The sequence below is a fragment of the Oxyura jamaicensis genome, chromosome 10, assembly GCF_011077185.1.
Source record: "Oxyura jamaicensis isolate SHBP4307 breed ruddy duck chromosome 10, BPBGC_Ojam_1.0, whole genome shotgun sequence".
Classification (NCBI taxonomy): Eukaryota; Metazoa; Chordata; class Aves; order Anseriformes; family Anatidae; genus Oxyura; species Oxyura jamaicensis.
The window spans coordinates 10,847,804-10,870,038 of record NC_048902.1 but is presented as its reverse complement, the minus strand read 5'-3'; the positions used below and the strand labels follow the sequence as shown (position 1 = coordinate 10,870,038).

Below are 22,235 nucleotides of genomic sequence, written 5' to 3'. Positions count from 1 at the left end.
TCTTTTCTGTTTTTCCACCTTTGCATTTGCTCCCCTTGCCATTCCTCAATGTTGCAGCTTGGAGTCCTGCTCTCCAGGTTCTCATGCCTCAATGTTTTCCAGAACCTGCTCAGAGCAGAGCTGGCTGCTTCTGCACACCATGAGCAGAGGTGCAATGTGGCCACTGACTTGACTGGTCCCTGGGATGCCCCCAACCCACACAGACCCTCAGCATCGGAGGTAGTTCGGAGCATAGGTGTCTGCAAAGTGATCGTAGCAGGTCTCCTGGTCTTCCCCCACCCCTGTGGCCATGGCATGACTGCAGAGATGGGAAAAGGGTGTGAAATGAGAGAAGAGAAAAGGTGATAAGCCACTGTCACCCCTGACATTTGTTTCTGTTTAGCTGTGGGACTGCCCCGTGAGGAGGAGCTGGCTAAGAGCTATGTGGTTGAAGGTTCACTGCTACCACTTGGTGTCATTAGTGTCCCAGGCTTAGTGAATTGCTCCCTGTCATGCTCAGTTGCATAGGACTGGCTCTCCTCCATCCTCAGCAAAGGCGTCAGGCCTCAGGTTAGTCTGCTCTTTCCTCTGCAGTGTTTTGAGACCCCTCTTCCATAGGAGACCAAGAAACCAGGCAATTAAGAAGAGGGAGAAAGGGAGAGAAAGGAAATCAGCTTGTCATCAGGAGGCAAAAACAATCTTTGTCTTCTAAACACTGTTGCAACCCCCCCCCATGCACCTCCAGGGAAGCCCCTCTCATCCTGATATGGCCACCTAAATCTGACCTGAACAAGTTAAACCCAATTAATCCAAATGCTGAGACAGCTTCAGAAAGTGGGTGTCCAGTGCTTGGCACCCCTATTGTCTTGAAAATGATTTCCAGAGAGCATGGCATCCTTGTGCAGAGGAGCCAAGGTAAAATGCAGAGTAGGGTTGCAAACCATCTGGGTAGCTCCATCAAGGGTATGATGAGAGAATCATAGAATCATAAAATATCCTGAGTTCGAAGAGATCCATAAGGATCACCAAGTTCAACTACTCGCACCGCACAGGTCTACCCAAAAGTTCAGACCATGTGACTAAAGGCACAGTCCAATCTCTTCTTAAATTCAGACAGGCTTGGTGCAGTGACTACTTCACTGGGGAGCCTGTTCCAGTGCACAACCACCCTCTTGGTGAAGAACCTCCTCCTGATGTCTAGTCTAAATTTCCCCTGTCTCAGCTTAACCCTGTTCCCCCGGGTCCTATCACTAGTGTTTATGGAGAATAGGTCACCCGCCTCTCCACTCCCCCTCACGAGGAAGATGCAGACCGCGATGAGGTCTCCCCTCAGCCTCCTCTTCTCCAGGCTGAACAGGCCCAGTGACCTCAGCCGCTCCTCGTATGTTTTCCTCTCCAGGCCTTTCACCATCTTCGTCGCCCTCCTCTGGACACTCTCCAACAGTTTAATGTCCTTTTTGTCCTGTGGTGCCCAGAACTGCACATAGTGCTCGAGGTGAGGCCGCACCAGCGCAGAGTAGAGCGGAACGATCACTTTCCTTGACCGACTAGCAATGCCGTGCTTGATGCATCCCGGGATACGGTTGGCCCTCCTGGCTGCCAGGGCACACTGCTGTAGGGTGACAAGGGCCCAGAGGGATCTCACCAAACGGCAAAGAGCAGAAAGCAAGGGTTTCTAGCCTGAATCCAGCACTGTTTTCTTCAAAGTAGTCCAGCCCCGTCATCAGCATACATGTGGCCAGCTTTCCTTGGTCAGCTTTTGGGACTGAGGATGGGCTTACCTGGGAGGTGAAGAGAAGGGAGATTTAAGCCATGTACCAGCTCTTCCCATCTGTCTGGAGCATGGCAGAAGCACTTTGGAAGAAAACAGGTATGGGACCCCGATGTGGATTTAGCATTGCATTGCATCAGGTCCTTCCACCTGAGACCCCAGGAAGAGAGTCAGCTGAAGAGAAGCAGGGGATGTGTTCTGGCCTGACAGAGATCTGCCTCCATGGGAACCCTGGCAGTTCAGAAAATGGCTCCATCTCACACTGGAGAGCTGCCCAACAATATCAACAGCCACCCAATTTCACTTGGAAATGAGGAAGCCACACTCCCCTGGTCCCATTCCATAAAACTTGACATGCAGCCTGTTCTTGCCACTCAAATCTTCGTTGGAAACTTCTCTTATTCCTTTCTTTCAGCCCAGGAGATGCATTCTGGAGCATGAAATGACTCCAGCATTGCTTGTCCCAAGCCAGATCTCCCCACAGGAGAGCCCCAAGCAAACAACACAGCTTGTTCTGGATTTGGGTGGTCTGTGGACAAGCAACTGAAACAAGGACATCCTGAAACATGGTTTCTGGAAATTTGGTGATTTCTGCAGCAGTTTGCAATGAGGGAATTGCATCTCTCTGCTAGTTTGGGAGGCTTTGGGCCATCTCAGGGCTGTGTTTCACCCAAGGTTCCCTATGTGAAGTGCTCAGGACATAGTCTCACAATGTCCATGCAGCAGATTTTGCTGCCCAAGGCTAGAGAGAGATAGAGAGACTGTCCCAGCGACAGACACACAAAAACTTTTTATGGGCTTTCTTTGTAGTATGTGCTCCTGGCAGACAGAAGTCAGTCTTCAATGGATGGAAAAGGTTCTGGAGCAGCAGAGGCAAAACCAGCCAAAGGGCCAGGTAAGCACCTTCCTGCATCCAGCAGGCCCCAAAACCCACCAGGGTGATGATGTGTGGAGGGGGAAGGTCTGTCATAATGTCATTTCCATTTTCCATATACTTATGCCACAGCTTTAATTTCTGCATGGCGATAATAACCAGGAATAAGAATAAAATATTCATATATTAATTGTTTTTTCAAGCTCGTGGTTTATAAAATATCTTGAGAGGGATAACCTTGATGTAGCACACGGGAATTGCTTTGTGCAGCACTGTTCCTATAGCATGTGTTCCCTCCTTCTTCCAGGTCTGCCCTAGAAAAAATGAATTTAGGATAGTCCTGTCTTTCAATTTTTCTCCACCAGGATAAGGACAAACAAAGCTCCCAGTAAATTTTGGGAAGTTTCCTTTTCACAGTCCCTCCAGAAATCTGTGCCAGTTGCAGCTGGAGTCAGCACTATTTGCAGCTATTTGTTGCATCTAAGCTAAAGCAACCTTGTCTCTGCTTGTAGACTACCTTGATCCTATTGATGATGATGATGATGATTATTATTATTTAAATATTAAGCAAGCAGTTGGTTGCAAGTTACCTTACAATACTTCTGCCCACACACTGCAGAGCAGCCCTCAGGACTTTCTACCACTTTGGAATGGTTTCCTATTACACCATGTGCTATTGGCATTTTTGCCAGGATGGAGGATGCAGATATACAGATGATCTTCTACCCACAGACAGAGTATGGGGTGTAGAGTGCTTGTGTGCTCAGACACAGACCTGAATCCCAGGTGGGGTAGCACAGGTCTGTTCATTAATTTCAAGGCTGGTGTTGTGATGCTAAACACAGGAGTTCCATGGAAAAATGGGTATCGCTTTAATTAGGCCTCTAGCAGCAGGGATTATGAGAGAAAGCTTCTCTCTAAATTGCAACCTGTGCTGAAAGTAATAATTAACACATAGTGCATCGTCAACAAGCCCCAGCAAAGCTTGGAAAGGGGCAGCTCCCTCTTTGCTACGTCAAACTGACAGGAAGGGCTGTTATCTCCAGGAAGGGGTTATCCAAGCTGAGGTGGTGAAATCCATGATGAAATGTGTCCCAAAGGCTCATGCCTTTGTCACCTCCTGCTAGGAGGAAGAAGGCTCCTGCAGAGCTCCATCTCCCTGTTAGCCCTCCTGTGCCTCCATCACAAGACACTAATCCCTGGCCTGTAGCTGCATCCCAGCACCCAAGCAATGATCCTACCCACTGGCAGGCTTCTCCCGTCCTGATCCCATCCCTCACCCCATGCTGCAACCTGGCCACCAAGCTCACTACTGATGCTCCTTGGAGCAAAGCAACTGCACAGGAAGATCTTGGTGCAATGGTTGGCTTTTGCCAGGGCCACGTCAAGCAGTTTTCTGGCCTTCGAAGTGAAGATCGTGGTAATTCTTGCCTACTTCTTATTAGCCGTATGTGTGCAAGGACAAGTCTTTGAGCTTTTATACCTGTTCAGCAGTGTGGACTGGCACAGGATCATACTCTTGCTTTCAGGGTTTTGCACTAGGATGAAGCATGAAATAATCCAGGTTGGCCTGTTTAGCTTTTGGCATTCTAGGCAGCCCTGGCTCATGTGTCTGCATTTGCTGGTAGGGAGTGAGCCAAGTCTATCATATCTCTGGATAACGGAGATAGAGAAACTTCAACCCAAGCAGTTTGGGGCATTTCTCCACTCCTTGGCCAGTGAAGGTACCCACATTGGTAAGGCCAGCCGGTAGTGGGCCTGGCAGGAGCTGTGGCTGGTGGAAGAGATGGGTGTTTGGTCAGAGCTGCTCCCCGTGTCCCCAGCACCACTCCCCAGGAAGCAGGTGGGCAGGGACGTGATGCACGGCGTGATGCACGTCGGAGGTGTGACCGGCCTGCTGCCCAGGCCAGGCTGCTGGGGTGAGCCTGCCGTGGATGGAGGCCACGAGTCAGGAGCTGAGACAGGCAGCAGTCACAGGGAGGGGAGAGGAGCCATGCCGTGCCCTGGCCTCTTGGCCCATCTTGTTTTGCAGGTCTCACGTGCTGAGATGCCTGGCCTTTTCCTCTCATGTTTGGCTCCACAGCAGCTGCAAGCACCTGCCCCACATCATCTTCATGGTGATCACCTTTGTGGCTCCATGGACACCACGCCATTGCCTACCTGGTGGGCACCCTGTGCTGGGCAGATCCCAGCAGGTTTCCCTTGGGCTGGCCAACGAGAGGCCTTTCCCTCTGACACCCAGACCTCTTCCAGCGATGGGATGTTGGATACAGGACATTAGATGGGCTGCACCACAACAGAGCCGCAGCCTGGCCCCAGCTGAGGTGTCCGTGTCCGTGCTTTGGACCAGGAATGGGGATGGCCAGGGTGACACCTGGACGCAAACACCACATCTACCACATTGGCTCCAACAGGCCGGGCACAAATCCCTTGTGGTGGCCTCCTGGGCTCCTGATGTGTCTCCAAAGCCACCTCCTTGCCTAAGCACATCCCCACGCTGTCCCCGCCTTGGCTCCCAGCACTGCAAGAAATGGTGAGGCTGCTTGCACAAGAGGGGCTGCTCTCACCACCCCCCTCCCTGCCGTGGCCTGGATGGGGTGACTCACCCTCATCCATCACTGGGAACAGGGTGAAGCAGAGACAGCTTGATAAAAGATGTCTCTCAAACTGTGGGCAGGGTGCTCGTGGCAGGAGCAGTGCCCTGGGCACGTGGCTGTGAGCTCCTGCACCTAAAACTCACCCCTAGACCTGTTCCCTGGAAGGTGTCTGGCAAATGGCATGACTGCAACATCATTGTCCCCAGAAAACAGGAAGAATACCCAGAAAATTGAAAGGAGAGGAAAAAAAGAGGAAGAAGAAAAAAAAAAAAAAAAAACTTTGAGCTATCATCGTGGCCTCAGGCTTCCCATAGGACCTCTCTGTGGATGCAGAGGGCTGTGGAAAGGCAAAGTCATGTATTCCCATGACCCCACCAGCAGCCCAGAGGCGTGCAGCATCCCCCTGCCACTGCCACACCACGCTCCCATCGCCGCTGAGGACAGGCGTCTCTGGGGAAGAATGGCAGCTCCATCTCACAGGTTCTTCTCCAGGGAGAAGAACATGTGCTGTGCATGAACCATCAGCTCGCACCCCATGGGGGAAAAGGGTTGCGTGCCAAGTGGAAATTCAGGGAAATATTTTCTCTGGGAAGCGGGATTCCAACAGCTGGACTGGGCATCTCCTTGGTTATCCCACTCCCACACCTCTCCAAGAGGCCCAAAGCCACAAACTCCTGCAATTGCCCCCCAGCACCTGCTCCATTTGCTCTGAAGCCCACGTCTCCCTTGCTTTGCAGATGCTTCTGGATCTGGAGCTGACTCCTCATCCAGGCATTGCCTGCGCCAGCAGACGCGCCCACAGCACAGTTCTGCACGTGTTTCCCAGCCACGTCACCTTTGCCACCCCTTTCTTTTTTTCTTTTTTTTTTTTTTTTTTAAACAAGCCCCAGGGAGGGATTCGGTGTTCAGATTGAGTAGCAACAGTCTGGGACTTGAGGGGAAATGGCAAAGCCTGACTAGGAATGCCTCATTTCCTGCTGGGCATGAACTTGGTAAAAAACAAGACGTGGTTTTAACCTCCCTCCGCCAAGGGGGTTGGAAGCACAAGAAAACTGCTGGGAGAAACACACCAGCCTGGCTTCTTGCCTGCAGCCTCAGGAGGCAGCGTGGGCAGGCGGGGAGGCAGCACCTCTGAGCAGCAGCTGGCCCTGGGGATCGGCGGGTGCTGGAGCATCGCTGCGGCAGAGGTAGGCTCAGCACAGGGAAAGGGGCGCGGGTGCTTCTGCAGGTGCTGCTCAGATGGTCCCCACTGCCCAGGGGTGTCCAGCAGTGTCTTGACCAAATGCCTTGGCCAAAACCATGACAGCATGCTTGTATTCCAAGTTCTCTGCTTGCTGTGGCATGGTGCTGCCACCAGCCAGCTCTGAGAATGCCGGGTTGGAAGTAGTGACACAGGGCAGCTTCTGCATTGCCTCTGGGTTAATCCTGTTCCCCTGGGGTTGCCTCCATCTGGGACTTGGAGAGGAGCAGCCCTGATGCACCGAGTGCCCCCTGCACCCACAAGCAGAAGCTGGATTTATTGATGAGAAGCCAGCCCAAGGCAGGGTGGGAGCCCAGGCAAAAGACCGGGGCGGGGAGAACAAGCAGAGGAGCAAGCAGGAGGTCCAGCCATGTGTATGCACCTTGCTGCCAGTTCTGGGGGCAGGCTTAGGCATTGCAGCAGAAACTCCTGCAGCTCTGAACCTGCTTGCTCTGGGATGTGGCCTGGGGAGGTGGAGGGGGTCCCATGAGGGATGCCTGAATGCACTCCCAGATGTGTGGTGGTGATGCTTGTAGTGGGGGATCCAGGTGCCAATTTCCAACCCCCCAGGCAGCAGGATGACGCTGTGGAATGGCTCCTTCCCCTTCTACCCTGGCACCAATGCTTGCTTCCCCTTTAACACTACCTCGGCCGTCATCGCCTCTGTCTTCCTCTCTGCGCTGGCCACTTCCATCATCATCCTGCCGGGCATCCGAGGAAAGGGGGTAAGTGGAGGGGCTGGGAGGGCTTAGCCCCATGCTGGGTGCACCCCATGTGCTGCCGCCTTCCCTGCCTCTACAGCAGACCCAGGAGCAAACGCACCCCTAGGGCAGGGGCCTGCCAACGGCCAGAGCTGTGGGATCTCCAGCGAGCTCTGAGGATGAGCTCCCGCCCAGCTCCCATGCCAGAGGAACCAGACTCCACCACCCCACATTTACAGGCAGCCCAGATCTGAGCTTGGCAAGTTCTCAGTTAGATTTAGCCTGAATGATTTCACTGGGTGAGGCACAAAGAGCTTGCTCCACCTTTCTGAATCCCCAAAAATAACAGGAGGTGTGCACTGTGCATGCCTCAACACTGCCAGACAAGCCCGGGGGGGTATGTGGAAAACCCACCTTGCCCTGACCCCCCCGCTTGCACATCACAAGCCTGCAGAAAGGTGTTTCCCACCCAGTAAACCCACTGCCCCACTGCTTTTGTCTCCAGCTGCCAGCACTTAAAAACACACAGGGTTTGGATAAGTGTGGAAACTTCTGCTCAGGACTATTAAAGGGAGTGGCTTCATCTTTCTCAGAAAGAGAAAGGCACAGTTTTCCCAAATGGGCTGTTTTAACCTTCTTGCCCTGCCTCGACCTCCCTTCTGCCTTCTCCCCCCAACTGTCCCCATGCCATGGGAGGGAAGCCCAAGCCATGGGTCCTTCCACTCTCCTACCCACCCACAGAGCCTGTGGGGTGGCTCCCCAGGCTAAGGATGGATCCATTTCTGGTGGGACATGCTTGGAGCAGAGGTTCAGGTCACAAAATCTGAGACCTCTGCTTCCCACTTGCAGCGACTCTTCTGGCTGCTGCGGGTGATGATGGGACTCTTCATCGGAGCGGTGGTCCTCAGTGAGTACAGGGGTCCAGGGGCACTCAGAGCCAGGTGGGGAAGAACAAGGATGTCCAAGATGTGTGGCATGGAGGAGTGAGGTGTGGGGGGATGAAATGAATGGAGCAGCCAAGCCCAGCCTGCAGGATGAGCTCACAGGGAAGACCAACCCATTTCTGTGCCCAGGATCTGGCTCCCTCAGGGCAATCAGCAAGTGGTGGGAGCCATCTCCTCTCTAAAGGTTGGTGGTCAGATGCACAGAGCATCTCTAGCACAGACAATGAAAGCCTGCTGCCATCTTCCAGGGGACCCAGACAAACTGGCAGGTATTTAGATGAGCACCAAAGCCTGGAGGGTGCCCACAAACCAGCCCCATTGCCAGTAGGTCTGGGGGGCTGAGCTGGGAGAAATCATCCCGAATGGGGCTCCTGAGCTCATGGGTAGGTGTTGAGGAGATGACACACAAACGTGTACCTTCTGCTCACAAGCCAGGCTTACAACCTAGGCCTTGCCCTTGGGATGGTGTTCAGGCCATGGTGGCAGTCACAGCAGGTCCTTCCATGGACATTGTCACTAGATGTCTGGCCACCAAGCTATGGCTAACCTGTCTTTACAGCCATACAGTTCACCAGGGACTGGGAGAGCGGCTGGGTGACAGCAAACACCTCCTACAAGTCCTTCAGCAGTGCTGTGGTGAAGGTGGACATCGGGCTGCACATCGGCCTGGCGGGGGTGAACGTCACGCTGGTGGGTGAGTGTGTATCGCAAACGGAAGGGATTGGGCACAAGCTTGGCTACCCTGCACATACCGGGAAATCTTGGAGCTGCCTCCAAGTCTGAGAGAAGACCTTAGTCTTCCTCCTCTGGCAGGAAACCCGGTGAATCAGGTCAACGAGACCATCAACTACAATGAGCACTTTGCCTGGAGCTTCGATGCAGACTATGACCACAGCTACAGTGAAGGCCTGGAGAAGGGGCTGCCCAGCCCCATCCTCTACGTGGCGGAGAAGTTCACCACAGAAAGCCCCTGCAACGTGCACAGGCAGTACCGCATCTCCGGCCACTATGCATCCATCACGCTGTGGTAAGGTGGAGCAGGAGGTCAGTGCCATCTCTGCTTAGTCAGGAAGCAGGAAGAACTGAGTAGAGTCAAGAGTGCTTGGTGGAGCTGATCTCTTCCTTGGAAATCCATAACAAATCCTTGGCTGGTCTCAGGGACCCTTCCCTCTGAATAATTAGAGATGTTTATGCCCATGCTTGGCCATCTCCCCTGTAGCCCTTATCTAACTCCCACACCCTAATGCAGTAAGGCGGTGAAAAGATTCTGCATTATCTAAAGGAATTCACAGGAAGCTTCATATTGTGTTACCTTCCTGGCCTGATGAACTGCACCACAACCGTTCTGTCACCTCCCCTCCTCAGAAGAGGGCAAGAAGAAAGTATGTTGGAATGGGAAAAAAAAAAAAAAAAAAAAAAAAAAGCCTCAAGGGTTTGAGATAAAGATAATTTAATAGAAGGGAAATGGAAGGAAAAAAAAAATAGAAAAGAAAAAAATTAACCAACAAGCAAAGGTTGTGCTGAAGCACAAGGAGAGGAAAAAAAAAATCTCTACTTCCCATCATCTATTGATGTTCTGCCATGTCCTGGGAAGCAGGACCTCCATATGCATAGCGGTTGTTTGGGAGGACAGATGTCTTCATAAGGAGACACCCAACCCCTTCCACTTCCCCACATTTAATTGCTGAGTGTGACACCATGCAGTATGTAATATCCCTTCGGCCAGTTTAGGTCAGCTGCCCGGTGATGTCCCCTCCCCACCTCTTGCCCACTGCCTACCTACTGGCTTTGGGGGGCTTTGGAGGGAGTCCTGATGCTGTGCCAGCACTGCTCAGCAGCAGACACAACACCTGTGTGATACCACTGCTGTTGTAGCTACAAGCGCAGGCACAGCACTGTATGGGCTGCTGCAGGGAAAGTTAACACCCCAGCCAGACCCAGTACACTTCATGAGGCTTCTGGCACAAGGTCCTCTCCCAGGCCATCTGTCTGAAGATGCGGAACCTTGCTGAGACCTCCATGGGGGATCCTCCAGCAAGCTGGAGCAGGCGTGAGACATGCTGGGGGGGAGCAGGAGGGAACATCGAGAGGGTGCTCAGGGATTGTTTGTAGCATAAAATGGGGATCCTTTGTGTGGCTGTGACTGCAGGGTCTCAGAGCATCCCCATATGTCTCAGAGATCATGAGAAAGGCTGCAGGGACAAGTTCCTTGTGATCCTTGCAAGGGCGCCAGCACCCAGCCCCAGCTCACGTTCCCACTCTTCATTCTCAAAAGTAACTGACCATGCCTAAACCTCCCTGCTATTGAGGAGGGAGTTATTTCAAGGCAGGGAAGTTGATGTAAAAGTATTCTTCTTTATTGTTCTTGGAATCAGAACAATTTCTAACCTCCCCATGAGATAAATGCAAACACCACGCACAGGGCAGGGCTGGGAGCTGGGTTCACTCCAGATGCTGAATCAGAGGCGGGCAGGGCTTCTTGTTTGGTTCTTCCTACAAAGGTCTCCCTCCCTCGCTGCCATTCTCCCTTTGAATAGGTGGGAACCACCTGGAGTTGTCCAGTTGTGGGGGACCACAGGATGAGAGAAAGGCTTAATTTGGAGGGGACCTCTGGAGGTCTCCAGATGAGCCCCAGCTTCAGAGTAGGGCTGGTGTCAAAGCTAGATCGGGGTGCTCGGGGCCTTGTGCAGTTTAGTGCTGAATGCCCCTGGGTGCGGAGAGGCCCCTCTACCATTGCAGGAATCTTCATGCCCAAGTGTGACGCGTGCAACTCAGTTTTGTGGTCTTTTCACAGGATGGCCTTATGCACCTGGCTCATTTCCATCCTGCTCTTCTCCATGCCCATCCTCCTTTATGGTGGCTACATGCTCCTGCTCACTGCTGCACTGATGCTCTTCTCGCTGCTCTTCTTCGTCACTGCGAGGAACACCCCAAAGTGTCCCATCCAGTTCGGACCATCCTCCCTGAAAACAGACTACGGTGGATCCTTTTGGCTGACATTAGCAACAGGTGAGTGCTCAGCTTGCTGCTGAGGCTTTTGTTGCCCATCCCTGCAGCAATGATGCCCCAAAAATATTTTGTCCATGCTCATCTGAGTGACCTCAGTTACCTGTGTGGAGGTGTGCCCTGGGAAGTGCTATGAAAGTCCTGAATCACAAAGCTGGGGAAAGACCTGGCCTGGAAGGTCCCTTGGATATGTCTCACACTGCCCTTGTCCAGACCAAGGTTAACCACAAAGCGGCATCAGGTTGTCCAGGGCCTTGTTTGGTCTGGTGGTGGATATCCCCATGGTCAAAGACGCCCTCTGCCTTTCAGAACCTGTCCCATGGCTGTTCCACTCATGGAGAGCAATTTTTTTCCATATATCAAGGTGGAATTCCCCCTGTTGCACCTGTGCACCTCTGAGAAGAGACTGGCTCTTGTTCAGCAGAGGTTCCCCTGAAGACTCCTCTTTACCTGGCTAAACAAGCCCAGCTCCTCCAGACATTCCCCATACGTGGTTGGCTCCAGCCCCATCTATCTTGGCCTTCTGCCCCAGTTTATTGGCTAGTTTCTTGTACTGGAGAGCCCAAACTGACAGCAGTGTCCAGATGTGGAGGTGCAGTACGAAGGTGAGAAGGGAAATTACCCTTCCCTTGACCTCCCAGGTGATGCTGGCCTCCATCCCCAGGCCTGGGTCTGGGTCTGGGTCTCCATCCCCAGGTCTGGGTCTGGATGGGATGGGACATGTCAGGAGGAAGCGCAGGGGCCAACGCTTTTCTTCACACTGTGTGTTTCAGGGCTGCTGTGCCTGCTGCTGGGGCTGGGCGTGATCATCCTCAACTCCATGCGGCCACAGAAGCTGAAGCTTGTCTTTAACCTGGATGAGGGAAAGGGAGAAAAAGCGGAGGGGTGGGATAAGCCCCACCTGCCAGACGAGTCCAGCTCCTCTGAGCAGGACGTGCTGATGGTCCCCCTAAATGAGCTTTGCGAGGTGACGACCACCCAGCTGTAAGGCACAGCTGTGGGGGGTTGGGGGCAGGAGAAGACGGAGGACACCATCCCCCCCGAATACATGGTCAGGTGCAACCCCCCCAGGAGCCCAGGTGAGAAGATACACATCAAGAACTGACTGAAAAAAATATCCAAATCTGGAAAGATTCATCAAAAACAACAGTTGTATCCCCCTCCCTGTCGTGTCCCGTCCCGTCCCGTCCCCCCGTCCCCCCCCCCCCCCCGCCTTTAATTTTTTTCAATTGTTGAACTCACCAGCAGCTGGAAGACCTTTGAGGGTGAGGTGACTCCTTGTCCTGTCCCTGGCTGTCCAGTTACAGACACTGGGCTACTGCCCTTCCCTTTAGCCCATCCATCCATCCATCCCCAGCAACACCTGGGAGCCCTCCCTAAGATATGGAAATTAAACCAGAAGAAACTAGAGATAAAGCAAATAATTGCAGAAGCATGAATATGAACAAAAGGAGAAGCAGAGCACCCCCGATAGCACTATTACCCCAAAGGCCTCCAAGAAGCCCACTCTGCCCATCATCAGGCAGTAAGATGGAGCAGAGCTGTGGCCACCAGGGTGCCCTGCGTCCAGCTCCTCCTTGTGGTCTGGAGAGAAGGATGGGTTCTCAAGGAGGCCCATGATTTAGTGCCATGTTGGATGTCCCACACCCTGATGGCGTCCTGAATGTTGGAGGCACCAATTTCTGGAGGCATCCTGGATTTCAGACACATCCAAGCACCCCCAGTGCTGAGGCTCATGGGCAGTGGGTCAGAGACCTGCTGGGCTGCACACTGGGCTGGAAGCAGAGCAGTCAGATTTGGTTGGTAGGCTCCTGCTTCTTACACTGCTTATAAACACCCCAAACCATGAGCCTGTGAGCAGCCTAGGAGGCTGGATTGCAAAGGGGCATCAAACCACCAGGCAGTCTGCCTGCCCTACAAAGAGCCGGGAGGGGGCCCAGGGCCATCTTCTCACCCTGCTCCCCTCCCCTGGCTCTGTACAAAGCTCTGGATGCAGTTTCACTCACATTTAGTGTCAAAGGCTGGAACATCATCAATGGTCACAAAAAGTGGGTTATCAGCACTCTCACAGCCATCAGGAAGACAAAACATTCCAGTGGGATGGGGGGAGAGGATGAGGTGGGAATGGAGGAGCTACAGTGCCCCACAGAGTGGCTGTAAGCAACATGCAAGAGGTGAGCATCTGGGAGGCTAGTTTGGTCCTGCTTAGCTGTGGAAATGAACTTGTCATGGGGCATGCAAAGCTGGAATCCTGCAAATCCAGGGTGGATGTGGCCACCCACTCCCAGCAGCAAGCAGGTACCTTGGTCATGCAGGGAGGCTGGGGAGGGAATGCACTTCAGGCTTGCATTCCTTCAACTCTATAACTCTATGCAACTTTTTTTTTTTCATTTTTTTTCATTTTTTTTTTTTTTTTTTTTTTTCCATGTATTGCATTCACTTGCTGTTCCCTCTGTCTTAGTAAAATAAGTTGGACTCAGTCTTTCTCTTGTCTGTCAATAAAGGAGTCCCTCTGATGGCTGGAGGGCTGGGGATGCTGTTCCTTTGACATGGCTGTCATAGGGTAGGGAAGAAGTCACAGGCAGAGCCTTTTTGTGGCTCAGTATGGGACATCTGACCATGTCAGTTCAGGGCTACAGGGGCAAGCTGACGCTTGGGAAGCAGAGTATGAGAGCAACCTCAGGCAGGTGGCATATGGGAGGGCTGCAGTGATCCTGGACATGAGGAGGTCTTGATGGGAGCAATCCCCAGCCCAGCAGAGGTTTGCAGACAGACCACCATGGGGCAAGCCCAGGGGGGGAGAACTCATCCCACCCCACTCCAGATGGAAGACCCTTCAACAAGGACCTCGAAGACCCAAGAGGCATTTACAAAGAGGTTGGAGCTGAGCAAAACAGAAATGTGCTCAGTGCTGCAGCCCTCAGGAGGGTGCCAGATGTGGTGGCAGGACAGATAGGAAGCCCCCCAGCCTCCTGTGCTTCGGGGACACACGATTTGTCCCACACCAGTCTTGATAATTCGTGTTTGGTTGCAGCATCTTCCCACAATGCCTCAGACCTGATATGTCTGGACTCAAGAATGGAAGACCTGAGAAAGCATCTTCCTCTTCTGGAGGTAGTTTTCTTGTTTTATGGCTTTCATCCTGCTATACAACTAATTAAAATCTTTTTGAGGGTCTCCTACAACACTGTAACATGCTGCTTCTGATGACAAGGGCTTCTCAGGGGCCCACCCTGAGAAAAGCCAATGAGTCTCATCCTTCCTGGGGGTGCCTCTGCCAGGGCAACCCCCATGGAAAGGATGCCACCGCTGGCAGCTCACGAGCATTTGCCTGCAGACAAGGCCCACAGTGCCCACAGAAGAAAACAACCCCAGAAAATATCCAACGTGCTTCCAAGAAGTACTTTTAAATAAAAAAATTATTAAAAATAATAATTCTTGCCAGTAACAAATCACACTAAACAACAAAACCATCATGTCAAAGGAATAAGTAGTCTAACTTAACAGCAAGAATCTTTTCTCAGGAAAAAAAGAGTCAAAATACTGAAATTGTCTCCTTTACAATTAACTGGGCTAAAGCTCTTCAGGTGTCATCCAGATATGACTATCACTTTGCACATGCCAGTGGACACCTTGTGAGGCTGGTGGATTTGGTTCCAGAGCCCATCTTTCATTCATAATTATGCAACTTGATGCACTTCATTTCTCACCTTGGCTACAAGCAGGCTGGGTCTGACTCAGGGTTGCATTTCGTGGTAAGCCTGGCCAGTACAAGTGTGCTTCAGCTGGACGGGGGTCATTTCATTCTTCCCTCCCCTGTGGCATCTTTTTGGGCCATGTTAGGCTACAGTTCTTATCTAATAAAGCCCAAGTTTGAAAGTGAAAACAATTACATCACCACATTCCCCCTGGCAAGCTCCATGGTATGTTTACTCAGTCTTTATTTTTGGAGCAGCTTTTTTACTCTAGCTCATGCAGCATCCAGCCTGGGGGAGTCTGGTTCTGTGCCTGGCCTTCCTAGGTACGTTTAAAGTTCTACACAGTCTACATCAGTGCTGGGAAGGAAAAACTGAACAGATCTGATCACTGGCTTTTGGAGTCACAGGTGCTCCCCATAAGAAATCTCACCAGAGAATTCAATTTCTGGTATGGGAACTGGCCACCAGAGACTCCCTGCACCAAACTGTGGTAGGAATGGGCACTTTTCCTTAGGAGAAATTCCCAGGTGAGCATATGCCTCAACTTGCTGGGGATCTGAGCTACTCAGATTGCAGCCTGCTGGCTTGTTGCAAAGCCTGCCCTTTTCCCAGACAGGACAATCAGGGAAAGAGAATCTGCAAAGGTACTTCTGAGCAAGTCCCCCTCCCATCATGGACTCATGCACTTTTTAAAGGCAGATGGACAGGGAGATGGGTGTTGGGAGACACCAAGAAGGGTTTGTGCTCTTCCCTCTTGGGCCTGACTTCAGGGAAGGAATGGGAAAAGCTTTCTTCTACATGCCACTGAGGCTAATTCTGGAGGGCTGAGGTGGAGATTGTGCATTGCTTATGAACTGAGGGTTGATGTACACTTCAGTCATCTCTTGGCAGTCCTCTGCTCTGACCTCATGGAGGTCAAAGAAAGTTTTCAGTAGGTCTGAGTTGAAGTAGTGCAGCGCAACAATAGTGATCCCAGCCACAAAACAGAGCAAGCCTGGAAGACAATGTGCTCTCTGAGAGCAATCCTGTAAACACCAGAACATTTCCCTCCCCATATCGTACTCTGATGGCACCCAACTGAGTGACAATACCTTCTCCTATGAAAGATGGCATACTTCTGTATGAGGTCGCTTCAGCTTCTGTGCTGAGCATCATAAAAACAAGAATGGGTCTTAAATCCCAGGCTTATGGTCCCCAAATCCTTGCACTGCTGCAATTTAGGGACTAAAAACCCCTCCACCACCCTCAAGACAGGGACGATGCTCCCAGTTTTGCCTGCCCTCTCCATATCTCTGCTGGGAGCTGTTGTGCCAAGGCACAGGGCGAGCCTCCACTGGGCTGCACTCCCCAACCTCTCTTGCCTCCATTTATGAGGACAAAAATCTGGAACACTTGCAAACCCAGACAGGCTCTGTGGTGAGTCCTGTTGTAGCTTGTACTTACCAATCACTAGCGTGAGCCAGAAAGATCCCCCATAGACTGTGAGCAGGGATGCAGTCCCAAATTGGATCGGGCACATCAGGGAGTTCCTCACAGTGGAGAAGGAAAGCAATGAAAATATCATGAAAGCCCCTGTGATCAGGACCATGTAGCCTCCATAGACTAGGACAGGCATGGAGAAGAGCATGTTGGAGATGAGCCATGTGCAAAAGGCCACCCTGTAAACAAGAGGAGACCAGTGGATAAGACGTTCAAGTGCCATAGCCTAGGAAGTTCTACGTGAGGATTTCCATGTGGGAGCAGAGGTTCATGGTCATCATGCCCCATCCCTGGAGGCGTTCAAGGCAAGGCTGGATGGGGCCCTGGAAAACCTGATCTAGTGGGTGGTGTCTCTACCCATGGCAGGGGGGTTGGAACTGGGTGGTCTTTAAAGTCCCTTCCAACTCGAGCCATTCTATGATTCTTTGTTTCCCATGTCCTTGCATCTCCCCTGCAGAGAAGGGCTCACCAGAGAGTGGCCGACGTGTAGTGGCCGGAGATGCGGTACTGCCTGTGCATGTTGCAGGGGCTTTCTGTGGTGAACTTCTCCGCCACGTAGAGGATGGGGCTGGGCAGCCCCTTCTCCAGGCCTTCACTGTAGCTGTGGTCATAGTCTGCATCGAAGCTCCAGGCAAAGTGCTCGTTGTAGTTGATGGTCTCATTGATCTGATTCACCGGGTTTCCTGCCAGAGGAGGAAGACTAAGGTCTTGCTGTGGCCCAGCAGGCTGGGCATTGCCAGCCAGGAGCACAGGCAACCCAGTGATGACATCGGCTCAGAAGCCTCCAGTAAAAGCAGGGCCATCCACAAAGCACTTGGAGACCTCCCATGGCTGTGGCCTCCAGAACTACAGGCAGGGACATCAGACTCACCCAGCAGCGTGATGTTCACCCCCGCCAGGCCAACGTGCAGCCCAATGTCCGCCTTCACCATGGCACTGCTGAAGGACTTGTAGGAGGTGTTTGCTGTCACCCATCCGCTCTCCCAGTCCCCTGTGAACTGGACAGCTGCCAGAAACAATTGAAAGGTGGTTAAAGAAGGGTTGGTCTCAGACCTTGCTGTACTCAAAGTGGGCCTGGGATGAGCTCAGGCTGCCGCCTTCCCTCTGTGGCACTGCAAGGGAGTGTAAGAAGGGCAGGAGAAATGACTCAGCTGTAAGGACGTGCCTCAACCAGCTCCCACGCCCTGGCAGAGCTCTTGTCCTCTTCTTGCTGAGCATCCACTCCCTCAGTCCTGGAGGGGGGGAGCTCGGATTCCCAGGAACGAACCCCAAGACCTGATTCTTCTTTGGACATTCTCTTCAGGACTTCCCTGCAAGCTCCCCACCATGGCAAGCACCACAACCCCCAAGGACAGGGCTCAGAAATGAGCCCATTCCTCAGCCTCAGGAACAGGGGTGAGTTTCATTGCCATTATTAAGCTCCCTGGGAAGCAGCATATAGCACTAATAGTGAATAGCAAAAATTCACTAGAGTTTTTGTCAAATAGAGGTGGTTGAGAGGGGTGGAAAGCACCATTGCAGCTTTTGCTGGTCATTTCAGTTGGGGGAAAAAGAAAAACTTGAACCATTTTTGGTATACTTTTTTTGAAAATAGCTCGTTTTTCTGAAACACTTTCACTTTGCCGTGGACTTAATTTTCCAGCAATAATACAAGCTGAATGTAAAGACAATGATTGAATCTCAGGCTGCAAAAACCTTTCGAACGTGCCCGAAAATAAGTCCAGCTGCTGAATCAACTTGTGAGAGCACTGATCCGGTTGCAGCTTTGTAGGAACATTTTCTAGCTGCAGGGCTAAGTGTGCCCAGCTGAAGACAGAAATCCTGACGCTGGCTTTACAACAATTAATTCCTCTTGTGTGCCCAAGCAGCACCTGGCTGCGTCCTTGTACTGAGAACAGCACTGGATGGCTCTCCAGAGCTGAGTGAGTGCTGAACTGGTTCAGGCTGTGGAGCAAGCCACGATCTCCTCCCCTCCTCCAGCTTCAGCCTGGCACCCTGTTCCCTGGCAACTCTGGTGGCATCTCCCAGCACTTAGACACCCCCAGGTGGAGGGCGACCACCACATGTCAGGCTGGGCCCCATAACCATGTGTCAGGTAGCAGAGTCAAGCAGCTGGTCACAGCCTGGCTATCCACTTCTATCCTCAAGTCAAAGTGGGGTTTGTCATTTCAGATGTGCTTTATCATCCCATTCCAAGCAGTCTTATCAGTCCTGTACTTTAAAGCTAGGGTTTCTCTGATTTAGGGTCAGAACTGGTTGCTCTCCCTACCCATCATCTTCCCTCCCCTCACTGCTGCTTATACACCCTGTAGCCCTGTCGAAATTTGAAATGCCCACAGCCAGGACTTTGCAGGTTCCAGCTGTCAGTCCCATTTATTACAGATTTCCTGATTTCTGCTCCATCAAATCCTCTCCTTTGTGTACTCCTGCCTTGGTCCTTGGAAAGTCTTTACCCCCTGCTTGCATCCTGACTATATTTTAGTTTGTCCTGCTCTCTATGTCACTTTCACCCTCCAGTTTTGCCTGGCCGCAGCCTGAGCTACTTATCTGTGCTCCCCTGGCACCAGGTGGCTCAGGAAGGCTTGTGCAGCTGGAGGAACGTGGGGCTCTTTGACCTCGGTGCAGTTAGAGCAAGAAAAGTGCCCTCCTGATTCAGAAGCGAGCTCGGGCACCTCCAAGAGCTCTTAGCCCCTGTGCGAGGGGTGGGGGAGCCCGACTGAGAAGCTGCATTGCTGCTTTGCATATTAAGGGAACGGCAACCGGCCTCTGCCAAGCCACGGCTGTGATCACCAGCTAATATTCCCCAGACACAGACCCTGCCCCAGGGTCAAATCCTGCCCCATGCCCGCCCTCGAAGGGGTGCGCAGCACTTACCAACAATCACCACTCCCACCACCAGGCTGAGGAGAACTCGGAGCATCCAGTATAGCCTCTGCATGGAGAGAGGTGGGATGTCAGGCACGGAGCAACAGCCCCTGGCTGTCCTCCCGCCTCACCCCAGCATCCAAAACGTGGGCAGTGGACGCTTATCCCCAGGAGGAAGGGTCACGCACCGCCCGTCCACGGATGCCTGGGATGATGAGCAGGAAGCTGGAAGCGAACGTCAGGAAGACAATAATCACTATGATGGTGCTGACATCGAACACAAAGTGCTTCCTCTGCTGCAGGTAGAAGGGGTAGACGCCATCGAAGAGAGTCATTCTGCACCTCCAGGAGCCTGGGGGAGAGAGGCAGTCACAGCAGAGGCTCAGACTGCCTTGTTCGCTTCTTGAGCCTGTGGTCACCAGCTCCAACTCAGCTCTGGAATAACCAGCTGCAGAAGGTCCACCTCAGAACTCAAGGAAATGACGCTGCAAGGAAATAGGCAAGATGAAATACTCCCCAGAAGAGAAACATGCCACCCAAAGCCCTCAGGGGAGGAGAGGAAGTGCCTGGGTCAGGGCTTAGCCAGCCTGAGGGGTTTGTGGCTGCGTGGGGAACCGCAAGGTGCTGTCCTGCTGCAGCTTGAGGAACAGCCCAGACCCAGAAACCTGCCAAGCAGCTCCTCCCCAGACAGAACCAGGTTTTTCCCTCCAGCAGATGTGGCCAGGTCTTTCCACTTTGTGGTGTGCCCTTCAAGGAAGTCTGCAAGCCAGCAACCACCGCTCCTCCAAGCTGGCACATGCAGACTTCCTCCAAAATGACAATGAACCGGTGAGAACATTGACTTCACAAAAGCAAAACTATCCCAGCCAGGGGCACCATCACCAAGCACAGCAAAGCCCACTACCTCCATTGCCACCCCCTCTCCTCAGAGAGGTTTTTCCCCAGGAACTGCAAAGTACAGTCTTAGGAGTAGCAAAGTACAATCTCTTTCCATGCTCGGTCCAGAGCGGCCCCAAAGGAACAGAAGCAACCTGTGGACCTGGGATGTGGGTCCAAGAATGGAGCACTGGCACACAGAAGCATCAGGGGCAAATCTTCAGGTTATAGGAGACTGAGCTATACAAAATCAAATGGCAAAGTGTGCAGTTCCAAAAGATTGCTTTGAATCCAGCCAACCAGTTTGAACTCCCACCAACACTTTAGTTCTGGCAATTACAGAAATCCCCCCATTTCTGAGCTAGATATTTTCTACCAAAACTGATTACATGCTTAGTCCTTTCATTTTGCTTATTTAATAGCATCTCTGTATGTAACTACCCTGGGAAGTCTTCAAAAGTCAAGGAATGCCAGAGATAACATGACTCACAGCCAAATATAATGTCATTCTATCCTTGCATGGAGGAGTTGATTTTATTCTTATTTTCTGAAAACAGTAATAATCATATTTTTAGATAAGATCCAAACCAAAGCAATTCAGCCACAAAAGCGCAGGTCTCAAATCCCTAGAAGTGGGTGACGATTAAGATTTTAAGTATCTTAAAACAATTTACCAGGGCAGCTGAAGTCACTTTTCAACCCATAAAACAATATTTTGTTTCAGAATAAATCTCTGTCAAGAAACCCAGATCATTACAGCAAACAGTTTAACAGACACTGGGTTTTACAGGGAAATTGTCTGGCTCACAACTGATATAGCTCTTATCTTATCTAGACTCTCTGTTCCGGAATAACAGAGCTATCAAGTATATTTATAAATCTTGTTTTATATTATTTTGTTGTAATTATTCTGGTATATTTCCATGGACAGCCAAGCATGGAGCAGGACAGCCTTCAATCACCATTCCTACTAGGATTACCTGACGAGCAGGAGCTGTAATTGAGTCCCAATGTTACAATGTCAGACTGAAGTCCAGGGTTCCCAGATCAGCAAATGTGCCCACAGTCTGAGAGGCTGTAAGAGAAGGAATAAACAACCAGTTTAGACTATGATGAGTTAACTCTTGTTTTCTTGAATTTCACTGTTTTCATTGTATCTTTGTCCAAGCTTCAAAAGATGGAAACGCTTGGGAAGGGACACTTTCCAAATCTGCATTCACTGAAATGCAACTCTTTGCAGCTTAAAACAATCACCAGAAGATTAGTGATATATGAGAACTGAAAAGCCAGAACATAACATGGAAAATGTTTCCCTTTTTAATCTAATTTAACTTTCAAACAATATCAAGGGGTGGTTATATTTTGTCTACAATATAATTTGTAAGAACAGTTTTAGGGCGAATTCCTAGGGAAACAGTACTTTCTGTTACTGCCTGTCCAATCTTTCCTTGAATTTCCTGCATGGAAGACCAGTTCCTTGGCATTTTCACAGCTTTCAAGTGGAAAACTGGGGCCCGCAGCTCAGGACAGAAGAACTTGAAGTTTTTGCACCTTGGAAAGCATCCTCCACGCAGAAGCAAGTATGTAGCCCTAGAGCCCTTGTCATTTCCTCTATCGATGTACGGAGACAGAAAGTCTAGAGACATCTTCAAGGAAAGGTTCAGTAATTTAGTAGAAATTGACATAAAAGTATATATTTAATTTAAAATATTCTGGACTGGCAACCATGTTTTCCTGTCATAGAATGAGGCAGGCTGGAAGGAAACTTTCAGAGGACTCCAGCTCAAACCTCACAGCAGAGCCAACAGCAACCCTAGATTGGGCTGCTGGGGTCTGCAGATTGATATTTCCCATCAAAATTTCCAAGGACAATCTCTTGGAAGTTCAGGGGTGTGGGGACACCCTGTACTATCCCACCCCTGGAAACAAAAAGTCAATTCAGTTTAAGGAAAAACTTCTGTGTTAGTTCAGGATGGAGATCCATCCTTTCCTCCCCATCCTCACCCATCCGGGACCCCATAAACAGGGTAGCGAGCACCGAGGGGGGCTGCTCCCCGGAGCTCGCCAAGGGCTGGGGCAGCAGCGGGGCGCCCCGCTGGGAGGCGGCGGCGGCGGGCAGCGGGGCGCGGGCGAGCCGGCGCGGGGGGCGGCGGCCCTTCCCCAGGCACCTACCTGCTGGCGGCGGCGGCGGCGCTCGGGTGGTAC

General features: G+C 51.6%; 2 protein-coding genes across 2 annotated transcripts; one reads left to right on the top strand and one right to left on the bottom strand.

Annotated features, from left to right (window-relative positions):
• Positions 1 to 6,280: 6,280 nt before the first annotated feature.
• Positions 6,281 to 12,265, top strand: LOC118172354 (dual oxidase maturation factor 1-like). The gene is made up of 7 exons (XM_035336206.1): positions 6,281 to 6,408; positions 7,032 to 7,186; positions 8,012 to 8,069; positions 8,666 to 8,800; positions 8,920 to 9,133; positions 10,901 to 11,115; positions 11,886 to 12,265. Exons 2-7 carry the CDS (start codon positions 7,040 to 7,042, stop codon positions 12,098 to 12,100), a joined length of 984 nt encoding a protein of 327 aa, XP_035192097.1. The 5' UTR covers positions 6,281 to 6,408; positions 7,032 to 7,039; the 3' UTR covers positions 12,101 to 12,265.
• Positions 12,266 to 14,513: 2,248 nt separating this feature from the next.
• On the bottom strand, positions 14,514 to 22,222 carry DUOXA2 (dual oxidase maturation factor 2). The gene is made up of 8 exons (XM_035335750.1): positions 22,203 to 22,222; positions 21,011 to 21,105; positions 19,343 to 19,639; positions 19,164 to 19,221; positions 17,161 to 17,295; positions 16,759 to 16,972; positions 16,254 to 16,468; positions 14,514 to 15,804 (listed from the first exon to the last, which is right to left on the bottom strand). The coding sequence occupies exons 3-8, from the start codon at positions 19,487 to 19,489 to the stop codon at positions 15,605 to 15,607; spliced, it is 969 nt and encodes a 322-aa protein (XP_035191641.1). The 5' UTR covers positions 19,490 to 19,639; positions 21,011 to 21,105; positions 22,203 to 22,222; the 3' UTR covers positions 14,514 to 15,604.
• Positions 22,223 to 22,235: the final 13 nt, after the last annotated feature.